General features: G+C 42.7%; 1 protein-coding gene across 26 annotated transcripts in view; it reads left to right on the top strand.

The window, feature by feature from the left end:
• Window positions 1-23,029, top strand: part of LOC139534675 (ankyrin-2-like) — a 213,942-nt gene that overhangs the window by 126,472 nt on the left and 64,441 nt on the right. For 16 of the 26 annotated variants that reach the window (XM_071334004.1, XM_071334000.1, XM_071333999.1 and 13 more), the window contains 11 exons: window positions 1,563-1,661; window positions 3,770-3,868; window positions 8,897-8,995; window positions 9,118-9,315; window positions 9,506-9,646; window positions 11,150-11,248; window positions 11,482-11,580; window positions 13,234-13,431; window positions 15,218-15,316; window positions 16,061-16,159; window positions 16,708-16,905. In XM_071334004.1, the coding sequence (XP_071190105.1) occupies window positions 1,563-1,661; window positions 3,770-3,868; window positions 8,897-8,995; window positions 9,118-9,315; window positions 9,506-9,646; window positions 11,150-11,248; window positions 11,482-11,580; window positions 13,234-13,431; window positions 15,218-15,316; window positions 16,061-16,159; window positions 16,708-16,905 (1,428 nt within the window). The remainder of the gene's footprint in view (window positions 1-1,562; window positions 1,662-3,769; window positions 3,869-8,896; window positions 8,996-9,117; window positions 9,316-9,505; window positions 9,647-11,149; window positions 11,249-11,481; window positions 11,581-13,233; window positions 13,432-15,217; window positions 15,317-16,060; window positions 16,160-16,707; window positions 16,906-23,029) is intronic. The other 10 variants (XM_071334021.1, XM_071334008.1, XM_071334025.1 and 7 more) reach the window with 1 other exon arrangement.

Below are 23,029 nucleotides of genomic sequence, written 5' to 3'. Positions count from 1 at the left end.
CCAGTTTATAATAGCAATAAGCGACCTCTGGGTTTGTGGTATTTGGCCAATATACCACGGCTAAGGGCTGTGTCCAGGCACTCCACATTGCATCGTGTTTAAGAACAGCCCTTAGCTGTGGTATATTGGCCATATACCACACCCCCCAGGCCTTAAGTACGCATGGCAATATTTTTTTTCACGCCTCAGTAGTTTGTCTTTCAGTTATAAAATGGTTATCTGTTCATTTTTACTTTGTGCGTACTTTTGACTTCCTTTCTATTTTGATTGGTTGAGTTTCTGTAGTTGTATTGATGCTATGACAAGCTCAGCAAGCTTGATTACTGAAAACCTCCAATACATTTCACCTCTAATACAAAACATTTCACACAAAGATGATTTTCATAATGATGAATAATGCTTTTTGACAGGGTGTTTGTTAACATATAGAACACCTGTATGTTGTGTTGGACGCCATTAATTTATATTTTCCATGCACTATCAACTAAATTGATGTTATTTGACAAAACACAATTTTTTTTATTGTTATAATGAGGTCAGTAGTGTCACATTTTTATAATTACAAGGAGCTTGTAATTATATATATATAAATATATCAATGCAAATATATGTACATTATTCTTGCATTCAAACATGTTTTTCATACAGTATATTATACTCCCCAATGCAATGTCATGATATTACATCAATCCCAAAGTATCCAGGTGCTTTGCAGGTAGTTTGCAGGACCAATAGCATGATGCATCGTGTCTCTTAATTTGCACCATTATCAGCGATCAGCTTTAAATGTGTACTTTTGAATCATCGCGTAGTCTACAATTCTTCACACTTTTGTAAATAATGTTTTCACATTAAATCGGACCATGACTTTCAGAATGGAAAGGTAAGCCAAGAATTTCACAATACTCCCACCTGCTTTGATTTCTCTCTGATTTTCTTAGAATTCCTAACATGACAATATGCAGTACAATGACATAGTGCACTTTGGTGTTGATAAAAAAAATACAGTCATGTTTTTTATTTTTTATTTCCTTCTCTGTCCTGTAAATGTGTGCTTAACTAATACTGTATCAGTTGTTTGGTTGATATTAACAGTCTGTAACTAATGTACGTGTATTTGGTTTTTATTTCCTTCATTTATGAATTATTATTATTTCTTTATTATTTCTTTAAACGTAGACACTATTGTTTCTATTTTGTTCTGACTGTAGGATCACCAGTTGCATGGTGGAGATCTTTCTGAGTGTGTGTTTGTGTGTATGCGTACACTACGGAATTTGTGTGTACCTGCGTAATCGAATCATGATTTTCTGGAACTGAATTTTATGATTTCTTTCCTTCCCTTCATCTCTTTGGTTTCCTCCCTCTTCAATTTTTTTAATATTTTGACTATTCATTTCCTTTTCTTTCTTTCCTTTTGTTGACGTGATGCGACTGCTGCATGCTGGGATGGTGGAGGTCAAGGGTGAAGGGTCAGATTATGGGGTCATGAATGAGGCTACTATCTAACCCACTCTGTCTCTCTCCCTCCCGCTCTCTGTGTCCGCCCCCCTGTGTTACAGAGTGGATTCACGCCACTGCATATCGCTGCCCACTATGGAAACGTGAACGTGTCCACATTACTGCTGAACCGTGGGGCGGCTGTGGACTTCACAGCCAGGGTGAGTAGTGTACCTCTACCTTCTGATCTGGAGTCAGCTGTGCTACCGTTGTGCCACAAAGTCTTAGGCACCATTACCTCTACCTTCTGATCTGGAGTCAGCTTTGCCTCCATTGTGCCACAAGGTCCTGGGCACCGATTAATATAGACCTTTACTGGGACTAGTGCACAGTTTGTAGGTAATAGGAAGGGCTGCCCACACACTGTGCCAACCCTGCACAGAGTCCAAGAGCCATAAACAACAGGAGACTTTAAAACACGTACACACACGCTCTGAGCGAGTAGAGTGTACTGCTCTTTAGGAACCCACAGTCTGCTAATTATATGCTTTCTAGGACAATGACGCCTCAGAACTTCCCCTTTTCTCTGAATCATCATGTCAGTGTCTCCATCAGTCACTCAAGGGAAGACGTACTGTACTGTACTGTACTGTACAACCACTCAGACAGAAGAGAGGAACCAGGGGAATGGGAGAAAGCCTGTCTTTTTTAGGAGTTGAGACTCAAAGGCAGAGACATGGAGAGTGTTCTGTTCAAGCTGAAAGGTTACTTTAAGGTCACAGACTCAAGCAGTACTCTTCTTAACTCTCAGACTGTGTGTGTGCGTGTGTGTGTGTGTGTGTGTGTGTGTGTGTGTGTGTGTGTGTGTGTGTGTGTGTGTGTGTGTGTGTGTGTGTGTGTGTGTGTGTGTGTGTGTGTGTGTGTGTGTGTGTGTGTGTGTGTGTGTGTGTGTGCGCGTGGGTGTGTGTGTGTGTGTGTGTGTGAGAATCCTTTAATTTGCAGAAACGTAACACTCAAAACCCCTGTCATTTCTGCTATGTCACACTTTCTCAGGTGTTTTTAGTCACAGTCATCCTCACAAGCTGTGTGTCCCGCAGTGTTTTGGGCCAGGCGATCAGCTTTCACATTGTCAGGATTTCACAGACAGCAGAGGAGTGGCCAGACACCAAGACAACAGAACACATCCTAAGAGGATGAATGAACAGGAAGCCATTGTCAGCAATTCAATTCAATTAAAACGTTATTGTCTCAGCAGGGAAATTCATCGTGGCATATTAGAAAGCATGAACTACCCCCACCGTCTGAAAAACAACATTAAACATAATAGAAACTGTGTTCTGGCCTTGTGACAACACCAATTGTATACAGTAGTATTGTGGTTATATAACGGTAACTAACACACTTTTTTACATAGCGCTGTTCCGTACAATTGACCTTATTGCGCACAAAAAACGTAATACTTCCAGGTCAACTGTAGTATGAATAACATTGTAAAGCACAATTTCTCCCCTTTCATGCTGGCCATCTCTGCATGATTGAAGAAGGCAATGAGCTCCGTCGGATCTTTTTAAAAATGGCGGGTGGGGAAGCGAAACCTATTTCGTGATAGTGAAAGGGGGAGATATGTCTAGTTGGGAAACAGCTTTTTTTCACCTAATCTGTCCAACTTATCACCTCTAAAATGTAAATAAAACACTATAAAGAGTTTATATAATGTGTCATTACATACCTGTTTGAAGGTTTGTGTCGAATTTGAATGTTTTTTTTAGGGCGGCTCTAAAGTTATCTTCAGAAGTGTCGCGGCTTTTGAGCGTCATGATGGCTTGCAGTGATGACGCAAAAAATGAATGCATTCAGTTGTACAATTGACTAGTTATCCTCCCTCACCCCTTACCCCTTACCCCTTACCCTGTCCCTGTCCCTGTCCCTGTCCCTGTCCCTGTCCCTGTTGTTTTTAACCTGCGAGAGAAGCACCACACCTGGTGGAGAGAGGCTGTACGACACAGAATGAGTTGCATTATGAGTGCTCTACGTTATGTCATGACACGTCACCATTTAACGTACAGCGTCAGATGGGTCCGTTTTTTTCAACTTTTCTCCAATACTATCGGGCCATTACCATGTCAGTCAATGCTTGAATAGAAACGTAGTTCACACCCCGGATGTTTATGCCAGCACAGTCGCTACAGTCCCATTAGTTTTCATTGCAGCCTCGTTTGAATGCCGCGGTTGCGCAAATTTGTGCGGAATGGGGTTAGTCACCGTTACCAGTAGTTAATTTGTTTATTTAGATTTGAATGTGTCTTCCGTTGTGTTCTATGTGTTTCAGAATGGGATCACTCCCCTCCACGTGGCCTCCAAGCGTGGTAACACTAACATGGTGCGCCTCCTACTGGACAGGGGGTCTCAGATCGACGCTAAGACTAGGGTAAGTCCACGCACGCACACACACACACATACATACAGTACACTCAAAGAGTTACTAAACCCAGATGCGCAACATCCCGAGACTTCCGGGAATGCTTGTGAAACAGACCAAACAGACCCGATTGGGGTTTGGGGTTGGTTCTTAATTTTCTGGAAATATAAAAGGCACAACCTAAATTGGAGTCAATGTCTTAAGTAGTTGAACATGTTATTACTCCAACCTCGTGAACGTGACAAACTGACACCTTTTACTTTGGGTCAAGAACAACCTTTGATTTGTGCCTTTGATTTGATGGCCTGCACATGCTCAGTTCGGCGGGCGTGACGACCGTTAGACCCGATGAGCTAAGTTAGCCAACGTCGCCATGCCATCACATACAAGCGTGATCAGGGATTTCTACTGGAGAAGCAGTTTCTAGTATCTTCATACTGTACTGTCTTTGGTACACACACACACATATATGAGTCTCTAATCACACAGAATTACATATACACAGAATGAATCATACATTGATTACAAATTATGTCATAAAGGAAAACGTACCTAGCGGACGGAACATATATGACAGCTGGTTACACAAAGGAAAGGAGGTTGGGTTTGAGTGAAAGAGCGGGAAGACTGAGGAACAAAGGGAGAAGCCATGCTATCTTAAATACAGTATCTTATGCATTCTATATTACCGCCCATTTGGAAAAGGAAAATGCTATAAATATTTACTCTGAGCTGCGCTTCGGTAGGTTGGTCGTAGATGCTGGCCATGTTGGCCAACAGAGATCTTCCTGTCCTCGGAAGAATGTCTCTGGTGGTAAACTGGATACGTTGTAGTATCGTCGGTGTGTGTTAGACTGGATAAGGTCGTCCGTCCTTTCCTATCCCACGTTTACAGTTGCTGTTGCTAACTCAACGGCTAGGAGGTATCCCTTCTGTCGTGAATAAGAGTTCAAAGTTCATACCATTCGCAACCAAAGCTCACTCTGAGGTTGGCTTCGTTCTGTAGTTATTATCTGAATCCTTCTGACATTGGACCGTTGCCCTAATGTACCCGGAACCAAAGGTTACATTTTCGTCAAGGGCTTATATAGTGGAGGGAGAGAAGCGTGTGTTTCGTAGTTTATAACCCATGTCTCTTCACAGGGGCGTGCCACTGATTGAGCAGAGCTCTAACCTTATGAAAACCCAATTCTCTCATTTGGAAGCTAAAATTACATTTAATCTTTTCACAAATAGTTTCATATTCAAACATTTAAATTGCAGAATAATTCCATGTGAATCTGATAACTAGAATGTGTAGACTTTGTAGACTTTGTTTATGTCGTCCTGTCATCAGTCATAATGTCTCAGAACTGACATCATATTCATTAAGTACCAACGCATATTTTCAACTGGTTCTATTACCGAAATATGGTTCCTTTCCCCCCACCGTTTGATGTTCCCAGATTCTCTATGTTTAACAAAGGCTATTCAAGAGTCCTTCAGTAGAGTCAAGAGAGAGAGGGGAGAAAGGTATTTATGGGGGGGTCATAAACCTTACCCACAGGCCAACGTCATGACAACTGCATAGCTGCTGGATGTGTGTGTGTGTGAGTGAGAGCTGCAGATCAATGTATTTACAGCTAGCCCATTAGAGAATAACTTGCTGAGCCTTAACGCCCTCCATTTTGACCCGCTGTTATTCCTGTGTTCTTGGCCGTTTTGCTGCTCAGTCAGCTTAATGAATTAATTTAGGACAAAAACCACTCTCCCTCCTCTCTCAATCACTCCATCACTATACCTCCCTCAGGTAGCCTGACAATCAATCCATATTTTGTGTCAGAAAACGTCATTTTTTAAATAATGTGATATTTGTGTCTATTACCAAGGTATTGAATCCTATTATACAACGGTTGGGTCTAATCCTGAATGCTGAGTGGTTAAAACTGCATTCCAGCCGGTGTCTATTCCACAAGTTACCACTGGCTAAATCTATTACGTTTAAATGCCTATTTACTCTGTTCCGTCTGACTCCGCAATCCACTGTCTCATCAACCCAGCCAGGCAATTTATAAAAAGCATCTAGACATTATCTCACATTTCTTTTCAACTAACATTTAGTTTTCAACAGTGGAGATGTGTATAAACCTTGCTGTCTGTCTCTCTGACATTTGCAACATTGTTTCAATATTCAAATTCGTTCTCCAGCTGTCCCATAGTAATGAACGTGTCGGAAGTCGGGACTAGCCAGACAAATCAAAATCAAATCACATTTTATTTGTCAAATGCGCCGAATACAACAGGTGTAGACCTTACAGTGAAATTCTTACTTACAAGCCCTTAACCAACAATGCAGTTTTAAGAAAATACCAAAAAAAAAGTAAGAGGTAAGAATAACAAATAATTAAAGATCAGCAGTAAATAACAATAGCGGCGCTATATACAGGGGTTACCGGTACATAGTCAATGTGCTGGGGCACCGGTGTAGAGGTAATTGAGGTAATATGTATTAAAGTTATTAAAGTGACTATGCATAGATAATAACAGAGAGTAGCAGCAGTGTAGAATGGGGTGGGGGGGGGCAATGGAAATAGTCTGGGTAGCCATTTGATTAGATGTTCAGGAATCTTATGGCTTGCGGGAAGAAGCTGTTTAGAAGCCTCTTGGACCTAGACTTTGGTTGCTCTGGTACTGCTTGTCGTGCGGTAGCAGAGAGAACAGTCTGTGACTAGGGTGGCTGGAGTCTTTGACAATTTTTAGGGCCTTCCTCTGACACCGCCTGGTATAGAGGTCATGGATGGCATGAAGCTTGGTCCTGGTGATGTACTGTGCCGTACGCACTGCCCTCTGTAGTGCCTTGCGGTCGGAGGCCGAGCAGTTGCCATACCAGGCAGTGATGTAACCCGTCAGGATGCTCTCGATGGTGCAGCTGTAAAACCTTTTGAGGATCTGACGACCCATGCCAAATCTTTTCAGTCTCCTGGGGGGGAAAAGGTTTTGTCGTGCCCTCTTCACGACTGTCTTGGTGTGCTTGGACCATGTTACAGACAGACAGGCAGCGTTTCTCAGCCTGTCGAAATCATGAATCAGCTGGCATCAGTTTTATGGATATATACAAAGAAATATCAATAGAGATCAGGTCAGATGAAACCAAGTGCAGCTAGTTTTCAGTCTTTCCAGCTTCAGTTTGAAGTGATTGTGTTTGAGTTGTTGGCTAGATCCTCTGAACAACAATGTCTTGACGAGTGAGCACATTTTCTATGCCAGGCGAAATTGCGCCTCATTAGCTCATTGTTATGGATGTATCCAAATAAATGTCACTAGAAAACAGCTTAAATAAATGCAAAAGCAGCTACTTTGTTGTTTTTCTGGCTGCCCTGTTTGACGTGACTGTAAGTTAGCCGTAGTTGGCTTGCTAGCGAAGAGATAAGAACGTTGCCAGCCAGTATGGCAATGGAACATATAAAACCAACGACTGGGTCCTGGTGGTTACTAGGCTACCTGGGGCGGCAGGTAACCCAGTGGTCACTAGGCTAACTGGGGCGGCAGGTAACCCAGTGGTTACTAGGCTACCTGGGCAGCAGGTAACCCAGTGGTCACTAGGCTACCTGGGGCGGCAGGTAACCCAGTGGTCACTAGGCTACCTGGGGCGGCAGGTAACCCAGTGGTCACTAGGCTAACTGGGGCGTCAGGTAACCCAGTGGTTACTAGGCTACCTGGGGCGGCAGGTAACCCAGTGGTTACTAGGCTACCTGGGGCGGCAGGTAACCCAGTGGTTACTAGGCTACCTGGGCGGCAGGTAACCCAGTGGTCACTAGGCTACCTGGGGCGGCAGGTAACCCAGTGGTCACTAGGCTAACTGGGGCGGCAGGTAACCCAGTGGTTACTAGGCTACCTGGGCAGCAGGTAACCCAGTGGTCACTAGGCTACCTGGGGCGGCAGGTAACCCAGTGGTCACTAGGCTACCTGGGGCGGCAGGTAACCCAGTGGTCACTAGGCTAACTGGGGCGTCAGGTAACCCAGTGGTTACTAGGCTACCTGGGGCGGCAGGTAACCCAGTGGTTACTAGGCTACCTGGGGCGGCAGGTAACCCAGTGGTTACTAGGCTACCTGGGCGGCAGGTAACCCAGTGGTCACTAGGCTACCTGGGGCGGCAGGTAACCCAGTGGTTACTAGGCTACCTGGGCGGCAGCTAACCCAGTGGTTACTAGGCTACCTGGGGCGGCAGGCAGGTTACTAGGCTACCTGGGCGGCAGGTAATCCAGTGGTTACTAGGCTACCTGGGCGGCAGGTAACCTAGTGGTTACTAGGCTACCTGGGGCGGCAGGTAACCCAGTGGTTACTAGGCTACCTGGGCGGCAGGTAATCCAGTGGTTACTAGGCTACCTGGGGCGGCAGGTAACCTAGTGGTTAGAGCGTTGGACTAGTAACCAAATGGTTTCTAGATCAAATCCCCAAGCTGACAAGGTAAAATCTGTCATTCTGCCCCTGAACAAGGCAGTTAACCCACTGTTCCTAGGCCGTGACTGAAAATAAGAATTTGTTCTTAACTGACTTGCCTCGTTAAATAAAAAATAATATACTACCACTGTTGACCTTGAGCCTTGTGTGTGTTCATGTGAGGTTGGGGGGTTGTTTTATGTGTGTGTGTGTGTGCGTGCGTGCAGGTTTGTTTTGTATCCCCTGTGTGTATCACAGGAGGTTGGTGGCACCTTAATTGTGGAGGATGGGCTTGTGGTAATGGCTGGAGTGGAATAGGTGGAATGGTATTAAATACATCAAACACATGGTTTGATACCATTCCATTCGCTCTGTTTCAGCCATTATTATGAGCTGTCCTCCCCTCAGCAGCCTCCACTGGTACTGTTTGTATGAACCGTGTGTGTGTGTGTGTGTGTGTGTGTGTGTGTGTGTGTGTGTGTGTGTGTGTGTGTGTGTGTGTGTGTGTGTGTGTGTGTGTGTGTGTGTGTGTGTGTGTGTGTGTGTGTGTGTGTGTGTGTGAATGATAGAGTCTGCAGAGCATGTGTTTGATGATGAACATCTGTGTGTTTTCTACAGGACGGCCTCACACCTCTACACTGTGCAGCCAGGAGTGGACATGACCAAGCAGTGGAGCTATTGCTGGAGAGAGGAGCACCTATGCTGGCTAGGACCAAGGTACACACAGACAAGGACATACACACACACACATGGACACTCACACATACATGGAGACACACACACACACATGGAGACACACACACACTCCCTCTCTCTGACAATCTTCTCTCTCTCTGTAGAACGGTCTGTCTCCTCTCCACATGTCGTCTCAGGGTGACCACGTTGAGTGTGTCAAGCACCTGCTGCAGCACAAGGCGCCTGTTGATGATGTCACACTGGACTACCTGACGGCGCTGCACGTCGCCGCCCACTGCGGTCACTACAGAGTCACCAAGCTGCTGCTGGACAAGAGGGCCAACCCCAACGCTCGAGCGCTGGTAATACTCACGCTCCTATACCCACTAATACAATCACGGTCATTACAAGGACCATTACTGCAGGCCAATATGGTTCCTGGCCATTTTGACCATTTTGTCTCAAAGAGACAGAACAAAGTGTTGGAGTGAAAATAAGATGGCCTCTCATGTATGTCTCAACATGTCAACATGTCCCTACATGTGTATGTAGGTGTGTTTCATACATCATGTGTCTGGTGTGTGTGTCTGTCAGAATGGTTTCACCCCGCTACACATCGCCTGTAAGAAGAACCGAGTGAAGGTGATGGAGCTGCTGGTCAAGTATGGAGCATCTATCCAGGCCATGACAGAGGTACGAGACTGTGGTCAGTCTGGCCACTTCAGATATGTGTTTTTGAACTTTTTTCATTACAACAAGCTTGGCAATATACACACAAGTACAACTACACCAGATTACACTGTTTACCATGCAACCACACACCCCTTTACTCTTAAACACTGTTGATGTACTGTCCTGTTGATGTACTGTCCTGTTGATGTACTGTCCTGTTGATGTACTGTCCTGTTGATGTACTGTCCTGTTGATGTACTGTCCTGTTGATATACTGTCCTGTTGATGTACTGTCCTGTTGATGTACTGTCCTGTCCTGTTGATGTACTGTCCTGTCCTGTTGATGTACTGTCCTGTTGATGTACTGTCCTGTTGATGTACTGTCCTGTTGATGTACTGTCCTGTTGATGTACTGTCCTGTTGATATACTGTCCTGTTGATGTACTGTCCTGTTGATTTACTGTCCTGTTGATGTACTGTCCTGTTGATGTGGGGTCCTGTTGATGTACTGTCCTGTTGATGTACAGTCCTGTTGATGTACTGTCCTGTTGATATACTGTCCTGTTGATGTGGGGGTCCTGTTGATGTGGGGGTCCTGTTGATGTACTGTCCTGTTGATGTACTGTCCTGTTGATGTACTGTCCTGTTGATATACTGTCCTGTTGATGTACTGTCCTGTTGATGTACTGTCCTGTTGATGTGGGGTCCTGTTGATGTACTGTCCTGTTGATATACTGTCCTGTTGATGTACTGTCCTGTTGATGTACTGTCCTGTTGATGTACTGTCCTGTTGATGTACTGTCCTGTTGATGTGGGGTCCTGTTGATGTACTGTCCTGTTGATATACTGTCCTGTTGATGCACTGTCCTGTTGATGTACTGTCCTGTTGATGTACTGTCCTGTTGATATACTGTCCTGTTGATGTGGGGGTCCTGTTGATGTACTGTCCTGTTGATGTACTGTCCTGTTGATGTGGGGTCCTGTTGATGTACTGTCCTGTTGATATACTGTCCTGTTGATGTACTGTCCTGTTGATGTGGGGTCCTGTTGATGTACTGTCCTGTTGATATACTGTCCTGTTGATGTGGGGGTCCTGTTGATGTACTGTCCTGTTGATGTACTGTCCTGTTGATGTGGGGGTCCTGTTGATGTACTGTCCTGTTGATGTACTGTCCTGTTGATGTGGGGTCCTGTTGATATACTGTCCTGTTGATGTACTGTCCTGTTGATGTACTGTCCTGTTGATGTACTGTCCTGTTGATGTGGGGTCCCAGTAACTTGTGTTTTGACCAGAACTGGCTTCACATGCATGAACGGTGATAATACTTTGTAATGATGAAAACCCCCTCCCTCCCTCCCTCCCTCCCTCCCTCCCTCCCTCCCTCCCTCCCTCCCTCCCTCCCTCCCTCCCTCCCTCTGTCTCTCTCTCTCTCTCTCTCTCTGTCTCTCTGTCTCTCTCTCTCTCTGTTTCCCTCCCTCTCTCTCTCCATCCCTCTCTCTTTCTCTCTCTCTCCCTTCCTCCAGTCTGGCCTGACTCCCGTTCACGTAGCAGCCTTCATGGGTCACCTCAACATCGTCCTGCTGCTGCTACAGAACGGAGCCTCGCCTGACATTAGCAACATTGTGAGTGATGGGGGTTAACGTCAGGACAGTGGGTGTGAGTGTGTACCTGTACGTGTACGTGTGTGTGTGTGTGTGTGTGTGTGTGTGTGTGTGTGTGTGTGTGTGTGTGTGTGTGTGTGTGTGTGTGTGTGTGTGTGTGTGTGTGTGTGTGTGTGTGTGTGTGTGTGTGTGTGTGTGTGTGTGCATCTGTGCACATGTATGCTTCTCCTGATCCAGGTGTATGTTGTGTGCAGCGTGGGGAGACTGCTCTACACATGGCATCCAGGGCAGGACAAGTGGAGGTGGTGCGCTGTCTGCTGAGGAACGGAGCCATGGTGGACGCTAGAGCCAGGGTAACACACATTATCACAATACACACAACTCACCACTCCGCTCCCACTTAGTACTGGTACTCACCATTCCCCTCCCACTTAGTACTACTCTACTCTACTCTCTACGCTGCTCTATACTCTATTCCATACTACTCTATAATCTACTATAAACTCTACATTCTATACTATGCTCTATACTCTACTCTATACTCTATGCTCTGCTCTATACCATACTCCATACTATACTCTATACTCAACTGTATACTATACACTGTACTCTATACTCTACACTATACTATACTCCATCCTTTGTGCTCTAATCTATACTCTATAATCCACTCTATACCCTACTATATAATCTACCATATACTCTGATCTATACTCTACTCTATACTCTATACTCTATACTCTACTCTACACCATACCATACTCTATACTCTATACTCTACCCTATGCTATAATATATACTCTACACTCTACTCCACACTATACGCCATACTATATACTCTATACTCCACTCTATGCTATACTATATACCCCACACTCTACTCTACACTATACTCCATCCTCTATACTATACTCTATACTCTACTATATACTCTATACTCAACTCTATGCTCTACTCCATATAATACGCTATACTCTACTCTATACTATACCCTATACTCTACTCTATACTCTACTCTATGCTCTGCTCTATACTCTAATCTATAATCCATACTCTACTCTACAGTCTATTCCATATAATACGCTATACTCTACTTTATACTCTACAATCTACTCTATGCTCTACTCCATATAATACTCTATACTATACTCTATACGATACTCTATACTCGACTCAATGCTCTGCTCTATACTCTACTCTATAATCTGCTCTATACTCTACTCTATACTCCACTCTATACTCCACTCTATACTCTGATCTATACTCTACTCTATACTCTGCTCTATACTCTACTCTATACTCTACTCTATACTCTACTCTATACTCCACTCAATACTCTACTATATACTCTACTCCATACGCTGCTTTATACTCCACTCTATACTCTACTATATACCCCACTCTATACTCTACTCTATACTCTACTCTATACTCTACTTTATAATCAACTCTATACTCTACTCTATACTATACTCTATCCTATACTCTACTCTATACTCTGCTCTATGCTCCGCTCTATACTCTACTTTATATTATACTCTATACTCTATACTATACTCTGTACTATACTCTATACTCTGTGCTCTATACTCTACTCTATACTCTCTTCTATACTCTATGCTCTATGTTCTATACTCTACTCTATACTCTCTTCTATGCCCTACGTTTTACTCTACTCTACTCAATACTTTAATCTACTCCTCTCCTCTCCTCTCCTCTCCTCTCCTCTCCTCTCCTCTCCTCTCCTCTCCTCTCCTCTCCTCTCCTCTCCTCTCCTCTACTCTCCTCTACTCTACTCTACTCTACTCTACTCTACTCCAAGAAACCCATTATCACCACATACAGTAACTCCAGGAAAGCGGGGCTGTAAAATAAAGCATTACTACCCTCATTAAACTTCAAGTACTGTAAAAGTCATATCACCCATAGCCTCAATCTCTCTGTGGACGTCTATAATAAAGTACATGTTCTACCCCCTATAACCTCCATGTCTCTGCCCCCACAAGGAGGACCAGACACCCCTCCACATCGCGTCTCGTCTGGGGAAGACTGAGATAGTCCAGTTGCTACTGCAGCATATGGCCCACCCTGACGCCTCCACTACTAACGGATACACACCTCTCCACATCTCAGCCAGGGAGGGACAGCTGGACGTGGCTTCAGTACTGCTGGAGGCAGGCGCCTCACACTCGCTGGCTACTAAGGTGGGTAGAGATAATACACGCACTCACACACACTCACACATATACTCACACACACCTACACACTCACACACACCTACACACACACCTACATTTCTTTGCCTAAGCTCAAGCACACACACACCTGTGCATCTTGGTGTGGTTTTTATGGGGATTTTTTTATGGATGGAATCCATCCCCTTCTTTCTGTGTGGATTATATCATAAATATATCTTGATTGGCTGTATGGCCTCTTTCACAGGCGCAGACTATGGGCCACTGTCAGTGTGACCTGGTTTAATCAATTCATGATTTATGATGCTTTGGAGAACCCCTGGCTTCTTCTCCTGAATTTAGCAAGTAGATGTCGACTTCTGTCACTGAAGGATATTCAACATCCATTGACCCAACGATATATCAGTGCTAATTTATTCATATGCTCTGGGCTCTGAGGTTTATGATGCAGTAAAATGCACCCATCTCTCTCCCTGCTCTCCCTTCTCTCTCTCTCTCTCCCCCTCTTCTTCTCTCTATCTATCTCTCTCTCTCTCCTCCCTTCCCCCTCTTCTCCTTGTCTAATGGGGATAACAGGTGTGGCATTGTTAGCATCAACAACAGGACAGGGACAGCGGTTTGCCCGTTGAACAACATCTTTCTAGACGTGCTCCTCTCTACCTCTGTCCCTAATCGCCTGTGTTTGATCTGTTAGATAGGTGATGTTTTACACCCTATGGATTCTAATCTTTATCTTCTGTTTTTCACAACACCACCATTAGTGCCTCTCATTCTCTTCTTATCTACACGTTGTTTCTGCTCGGATGTGTATTACATCAGAAATGAACCAGCGTTACACAGACAAAAGGATTCCCTCCCTTCATGGGCTGGGTCGTAAACACGGGAGTCATGTGACATGGGAGTCCTATCACAACAGCCTAATGTGACAACGGCTAAAGAGCACCACCTGGTGGCTGCGTTGGCAATATGTCACTGATCAGGTTTTACTCTGTAAATTAGATTTGGGGGTATTACCTATGATTACATTAGCAATGTGGGTGCACAGAGATTTGTTGTTATTGTGCATATTGTTAAATTGCATTATGTTTGGTTCACATACATCATTAGTTGGCTGTGAATTTCTGATCCCTTTGGAAATGACGCTGTTATGAAGTAATTACTTTTGAATATACACTGAGTGTACAAAACATTAAGAACACCTGCTCTTTCCATGACATAGACTGACCAGGTACAATCAGGTGAAAGCTATGATCCCTTATTGATGTCACTTGTTAAATCCACTTCAATCAATGTAGATGAAGGGGAGGAGACAGTTTAATGAAGGATTTTTAAGCCTTGAGGCAATTGAGACATGGATTGTGTATGTGTGCCATTCAAAGGGTGAATGGGCAAGACAAAATATTTAAGTGCCTTTGAACGGGGTATGGTAGTAGGTGCCAGGCGCACTGGTTTGTGTCAAGAACTGCAGCGCTGCCGGGTTTTTTCACGCTCAACAGTTTCCCGTGTGTATCAAGAATGGTCCACCACCCAAAACACATCCAGCCAACTTGACACAACTGTGGGAAGCATTGGAGTCAACATGGGTCAGCATCCCTGTGGAACGCTGTTGACACCTTGTAGAGTCCATTCCCTGACGCATTTAGGGCAAAAGGAGGTGCAACTCAATATAAGGAAGCTGTTCCTAATGTTTTGTACACTCAGTGTATTCCATGAGCCTTATGCACATTGATGAAGATATAGATCGTGTTTGTTTCAGTCATTATTAAATGGTCGTCTGTATGTTGTCTCCATACAGAAAGGATTCACTCCCCTGCATGTGGCATCCAAGTACGGAAGCCTGGATGTGGTCAAACTTCTCCTGAAAAAAACAGCTCCCCCTGATTCTGCTGGGAAGGTAAGCGTCATTACCATAAAACTCAAATTTTTAATCATTGTATAGTTTTGTGTTACAGGGAGAAATAACTACACAGTAGAAAAGTCTATTTCTCACTAGGTGTGTTATATTTTCACAATATCAGACAATGCTCTGACCTATTTTAAATGATGAGGAATAGTCTGATGAGGAATTATCTGATGAGGAATTATCTGATAAGGAATATTCTGATGAGGAATAATCTGATGAGGAATAGTCTGATGAGGAATTATCTGATGAGGAATAATCTGATGAGGAATAGTCTGATGAGGAATTATCTGATGAAGAATATTCTGATGAGGAATAATCTGATGAGGAATAGTCTGATGAGGAATAGTTTGATGAGGAATTATCTGGCTATATATTTTAAAAGTCTGTTGTTATTTCTGGTTGAGGCTATGTTGTCAGCGAGACTACCGGTAAGCAGAGTTTGATTAAATCAACTTTTACTTTGATTAACTGCTGTTTATTCCTCTACTTTTAGGAAAGACAGATAACAGATATACTTTTTCTTCTTATTCTTTTTGAATAAGGACCCGCCCAGCGATCCTCCTGCTGCTTGCTCTTTAATATAAGCCTCATTTTCCGTAACAAGCTGTAATAGAGCCCCTATAACTCAGCTTATTTATCATGTGTTGTGTATGTTGACCAGTGTTCTTAATGGCTGCTTGCTCCGCTAACCAGCCTGGTTTAATCCAATCTGCACTCACCTCGTCATCCTTGCAGAACGGCCTCACACCCCTCCATGTCGCAGCACATTATGATCACCAGAAGGTGGCGCTCCTGCTTTTGGACAAAGGGGCCTCCCCCCACACCACGGCCAAGGTGAGACCTCCATGAGGCCACTCTGGCACTCTCCATGAGGCCACTCTGGCACTCTCCATGAGGCCACTCTGGCACTCTCCCCAAACAGGTGGGAGGAGAGAGGTCGGTCAGCCTAGGGGTGGACAGTCAATGTGGTATTGAAGCTATATATATGTGTGTGTGTGTGTGTGTGTGTGTGTGTGTGTGTGTGTGTGTGTGTGTGTGTGTGTGTGTGTGTGTGTGTGTGTGTGTGTGTGTGTGTGTGTGTGTGTGTGTGTGTGTGTGTGTGTGTGTGTATGCGTTTATGTGTGTGAGTATGTGGTGTGTGTGTGTGTGTGTGCGTTTGTCTGTGTGCGTTTGTGCGTGAGTGAGTGAGTGAGTGAGGGAGTGAGTAAGTGAGTGAGTGAGTGAGTGAGTGAGTGAGTGAGTGAGTGAGTGAGTGAGTGAGTGAGTGAGTGAGTGAGTGAGTGAGTGAGTGAGTGAGTGAGTGAGTGAGTGAGTGACTACATCTCTAAAGGTATCTGTATGGTTGAATTTTTCTTTCTCTCTCACTCTCTCTCTCCCTCCAGAATGGCTACACCCCACTCCACATTGCGGCGAAGAAGAACCAGATGGACATAGCGGTGGTACTGCTGCAGTACGGGGCGGACACCAACATCCTGACCAAGCAGGGGGTCACCCCCCTACACCTGGCCTCACAGGAGGGACACGCTGACATGGCCGCCCTGCTCATCGAGAAGGGGACTGAAGTCAACGTCCCCACCAAGGTAGGGCTACATCTTCCCATCCCTCTTGGTTTTAAACTGCTTATGTAATGCGGCCGGGGGTTTGAACCCACTCTTCAACGACTCACACATTAAAACCAAACTGAATAGTAAAAATTGTACATAGGCCTTCGTACTCTGGTCACAGATACTGACTGACACTCTTCTCTGAGACGTGATGTCTCGCTTTTTCTGAGGGGTTCAAATGAACAGGGCCTCTGATGTCAGTCTTTCTACTCGTGTTCTCTCCTTTCAGATCTCACTTTTTAGGGTCTTTAGTGAATATAGTTACGCTGTCAGTAAGGGCGAATCCTAACAGGTGGGGTTAGCTTTCACGCTAAAAAGACTCGTCGATATCTTTGTGATATTTTCTCCAAAAATGAGAGTTACACACACATATCTCAAGTTAGCATCCAGCCCTGTAACAACGGTAATGTAATAACAACGGTAATGTAATAACAACGGTAATGTAATAACAACGGTAATGTAATAACAACGGTAATGTAATACCACCAGTAATGTAATAACACCAGTAATGTAATACCAGTAATGTAATAACACCAGTAATGTAATAACACCAGTAATGTAATAACACCAGTAATGTAATAACAACGGTAATGTAATAACACCAGTAATGTAATAACACCAGTAAATGTAATAACACCAGTAATGTAATAACACCAGTAATGTAATAACAACGGTAATGTAATAACACCAGTAATGTAATAACACCAGTAATGTAATAATACCAGTAATGTAATAACAACGGTAATGTAATAACACCAGTAATGTAATAACACCAGTAATGTAATAACACCAGTAATGTAATAACAACGGTAATGTAATAACACCAGTAAATGTAATAACAACGGTAAATGTAATAACACCAGTAAATGTAATACCACCAGTAATGTAATAACAACGGTAATGTAATAACACCAGTAAATGTAATAACAACGGTAAATGTAATAACACCAGTAAATGTAATAACACCAGTAATGTAATAACAACGGTAATGTAATAACACCAGTAATGTAATAACAACGGTAATGTAATAACACCAGTAATGTAATAACAACGGTAATGTAATAACACCAGTAAATGTAATAACAACGGTAATGTAATAACAACGGTAAATGTAATAACACCAGTAATGTAATAACACCAGTAATGTAATAACACCAGTAATGTAATAACACCAGTAATGTAATAACACCAGTAATGTAATAACACCAGTAATGTAATAACAACGGTAATGTAATAACACCAGTAATGTAATAACATCAGTAAATGTAATAACACCAGTAATGTAATAACACCAGTAATGTAATAACAACGGTAATGTAATAACACCAGTAATGTAATAACACCAGTAATGTAATAATACCAGTAATGTAATAACAACGGTAATGTAATAACACCAGTAATGTAATAACACCAGTAATGTAATAACACCAGTAATGTAATAACAACGGTAATGTAATAACACCAGTAAATGTAATAACAACGGTAAATGTAATAACACCAGTAAATGTAATACCACCAGTAATGTAATAACAACGGTAATGTAATAACACCAGTAAATGTAATAACAACGGTAAATGTAATAACACCAGTAAATGTAATAACACCAGTAATGTAATAACAACGGTAATGTAATAACACCAGTAATGTAATAACAACGGTAATGTAATAACACCAGTAATGTAATAACAACGGTAATGTAATAACACCAGTAAATGTAATAACAACGGTAATGTAATAACAACGGTAAATGTAATAACACCAGTAATGTAATAACACCAGTAATGTAATAACACCAGTAAATGTAATAACTATTGTATTTGTAATAACATTTCTATTTTTAAACCTGGTAAATGTAATAACTTGCTGGTAATTGTAAAAATGTTTTTAAGGTAAACATAATAACTTTTCCCGCTAATTGTAACAAGTTATTTCATTAACTAGTGAGTAACAACTTTTTTTAATGAATAATGTAATAACTTCAACCAATCATGTTATAACATAACAAAATCAATGTTATTATGTGCTACTTCCCTCAATTGGATGCACATACCAGCACCCACAGCCAATTACAACACAAACAAACTCATGCACATCATACAGGAATACTCACTCACACTCACAAGCACACATTGAAATGTACACACATGCACAGTCGTGTACACACACACACACACACACACACACACACACACACACACACACACACACACACACACACACACACACACACTTGATTATTATTAATCAAGGTTTATTTTTACATGTTGATGAATAACATAATGGCTTCAACCGCTCGTGTAATAGCCAAAATCTTCATTTGATATTTCCTTCTTTTTGATGGACATGGAATAGTCCCAAAAGTGCAAAACCCATCCGCCTGGCACTCCAGGCAGGCTCAAGCAAAACGCTTAAAGTATTTTGTACGATTTCAAATCTGGATGGTAGGTCTGGATGGCACCAGGGCAATTGGAGTCAAATGAATATGTTGAGTAACCTTGCCTGGAACCTGAAGACTGGCATTAGCTCCACACGCAGACACCTTGGCTTCAGCTCAGCAGAGGCTGTCAAAGTCTTGTGCTGCGCAGAACTAACACAGTCAGTAACTACCATCCAGCTCAATACAACCAGATAGTTTGATTATAAAATAACTTATAATACTCTAATGAAAACAGGACTTTTGTTTTGAAGATGACATATGATTGATGTTTAATGTGGTATGAAGGTTATGATGAATGATAATGGAAAATTCATGAAGGGGTTATGAATTATTTCATAAGGGTGTTATCAATGCATATGAATACTCCCTTTGTTGTTGCAAAAAGACACATACTGGTATATACCCACAAATACAGACTCAACCTTTATTATAAACACACACATGCACACACACTCACAGGAACACATAGGCAGGTGACAAAATAAAACACACACACATCTTCAGGCAACATTTTTATTTCAAAAGAATATTGTACAATGGAAACATGTATTTTTGTTGTCATCTTACCCAACTCTATGACACACAAAACACAGAACAGGCTTGGAGCAGAACAGAAGTTGACTATGCAAACCATTTGGAAATTCCAAAGCATTGTTTCTTATTAAAACAAAAAGCGACGCAGTCAGTCTCTCCTCAACTTAACCAAGAGAGACTGGCAGCATAGTATTGATATCAGCCCTCTGATTACAATGAAGAACAAGATGTGCCACTCTGTTCTGGGCCAGCTGCAGCTTAACTAGATCCTTCTTTGTAGCACTTGACCATATGACTGGACAATAATCAAGGTAAGATAAAACTAGAGCCTGCAGGACTTGCTTTGTGGAGTGTGGTGTCAAAAAAGCAGAGCATCTCTTTATCACAGACAGTCCTCGCCCCATCTTTACAACCATTGAATCAATATATTTTGACCATGACAGTTTACAATCTAAGGTAACACCAAAGTAATTTAATCTTCTCCACTTGTTCAACAGCTGCTATATTCATTACCAGATTCAGCTGAGGTTTAGAACTTAGGGAATGATTTGTACCAAATACAATGCTTTTCGTTTTAGAAATGTTTAGAACCAGTTTATTACTGGCATGTATTCATAAACTGACTGCAACTCTTTGTTTAGGGTTGCAGTGATTTCACTACCTTTGGTTGCTGATGCATATAGGGCTGAATCATCAGCATACATGGACACTCAGGCTTTGTTTAATGCCAGTGGCAGGTCATTGGTAAAAATAGAAAAGAGTAGAGGGCCTATAGAGCTGCCCTGAAGTACACCACACGTTTACATGTTTAACATTAGAGAAGGTTCCATTAATGAAAACTCTCTGTTTTATATTAGATAGATAGCTCTTAATCCATGATATGGCAGAGGTTGAAAAGCCATATCACATACGTTTTTTCAACAACAGGTTATCATCAATAATATCAAAGGCTACACTGAAATCTAACAGTACAGCTCCCACAATGTTCTTATTATCAGGTTCTTTCAACCAGCCATCAGTCATTTGTGCCAGTGCAGTACATGTTGAGTGCCCTTCTCTATAAGCATGCTGAAAGTCTGTTGTTAATTTCTTCACAAAGAAATTGCATTATATTTGGTCAAACAAAATCTTTCAATTCCTCATTAATCAATGGCGCCTTAACAGTTCTAACTGTCAGTTTCTTAACAGGTGCATGTTTATTAATACTTGCAAGAAGCAATTTCATAAATTCATCAAGTGCAGAGTCTCCCGAGTGGCGCAGAGGTCTAAGACACTGCATCTCAGTGCAAGAGGCGTCACTGCAGTACCTGGTTTGAATCCACTCTGCATCACAACCGGCCGTGGGAGTCCCATTGGGCGGCGCACAATTTGCCCAGCGTCGTCCGGGTTTGGCCCTGGTAGGCCGTCATTGTAAATAAGAATTTGTTCTTAACATTTTTTAAAAGAGGCAGGGTGCTCCTTATTAATCACATCAGACCAACAAATATTTTTTACATCATCCGCGTAAGAGTCACAGCAAAATCGTCTGCATGATATCTTACACACCAGCTTTTGGAACCTTGGCTTTCCTGCATCCAAGGTGTATTTATACAGCCCTCACTTTGTCCTCGGACTCCATCCAGGTCTCATGTGGGGATTCTGCAATTCCATCCACAACAATGTTGATCTGATTTCTCCGTCATTGTTATCATTTAGTCACATACAGAACTGATGTCCTCTCTCAATGACTTACAGATTGCTGTCATCTTGCTGTTCTCCTGTTTAAACCCATCAAGCTGACCCTGGGTGAACTGCAAACTGTTCTTCAGGTCCTGGACCTCTCTGGTCAGATCGCCCATTATTTTATTACTCCACCAATATTTGGACACAACACTATTTTCATGTTGTTGTAACAACTGCTTATAGAACTATTTTGTTTGTTTAAAAGATCCTTCACCTGTGATAGAGAGACACCACTGTCCTCAACGGTACTCTCACCAGCTTTGGTCTTTGTCATGGTAGCAATGTAGACTGTTACTCCTCGCAGTTCCAGACAGGGCAGGTCACAGGGCAGGTCACAGGGCAGGTCACAGGGCAGGTCACAGGGCAGGTCACAGAGCAGGTCACAGGGCAGATGGAAACACCAACAAACAGCAGGGATTCAAACAGTCACACTCCCGAGACAATCCGTGGTCCTAGCTGCAAGGGCTTTGGCTCATCACACTCTAGCGACTCCTTGTGGTGGGCCAGGCGCCTGTAGGCTGACCTTGGTTGTCAGGTGAAAGGTGTTTCCTCCGACACATTGATGCGGCTGGCTTCCGGGTAAAGTGGGCGGGTGTTAAGAAGCGCGGTTAGGGGGGTCATGACTCGACTTTCGCCTCCCGAGCCTGTTGGGAAGTTGCAGCGATGAGACCAGATCGAAATTGGGGAGAAAAAGGGGGTAAAATACAAAAAATACAACAACAAAAAAGATAGGCTAGCGTATGAGCCAACAATCATAAGCTACTTCTCTGGAGAAAAATAGACCTGCAATTGTTCCTTGTAATAGAGTGAACGTCCTAAACCTTAATGTGATGTTATACAGTATGTTGACAATTATTCAAAAATAAGTCAGTTAATGCATAGTTATTTTGCAAAAGAAAACCACAACAAAGATACGCGTTTTAATGCATGCCATCGGAGAAATGATAAAGGACCTACATTCATACAGTTTCTTGACTGTGTCCTTGACTGCTTGCTAATAATCACTGAAATCAAAGCTAGACATTCAGGGAGCATTGCAAATTCCAAAAACGATGGATAAAACGATGGATAGAGGCACATTTGGACCTCGTTGAAGACCGAATATATGTGTGTGTGTGTTACAATTACCGGAAAAAGTTATTCAGTTTACCGTTCAACGTTTTATTACGTTTACCGGCAAGTTATTACAGTGGCAAGAAAAAGTATGAGAACCCTTTGGAATTACCTGGATTTCTGCATAAATTGGTCATAAAATTTGATCTGACCTTCATCTAAGTCAAACCAATTAGACAAACACAGTCGGCAATAAACAGCAATAAACTCAACCAAACGTTTTCTGTAATTGCAGATCAGACCTGCACAACGGTCAGGAGGAATTTTGGACCAGTCATCTTTACAAAACTGTTT

The sequence above is a fragment of the Salvelinus alpinus genome, chromosome 11, assembly GCF_045679555.1.
Source record: "Salvelinus alpinus chromosome 11, SLU_Salpinus.1, whole genome shotgun sequence".
Classification (NCBI taxonomy): Eukaryota; Metazoa; Chordata; class Actinopteri; order Salmoniformes; family Salmonidae; genus Salvelinus; species Salvelinus alpinus.
Note: the sequence above shows the minus strand (reverse complement) of the source record. Positions and strands in the feature narration are given on the sequence as shown.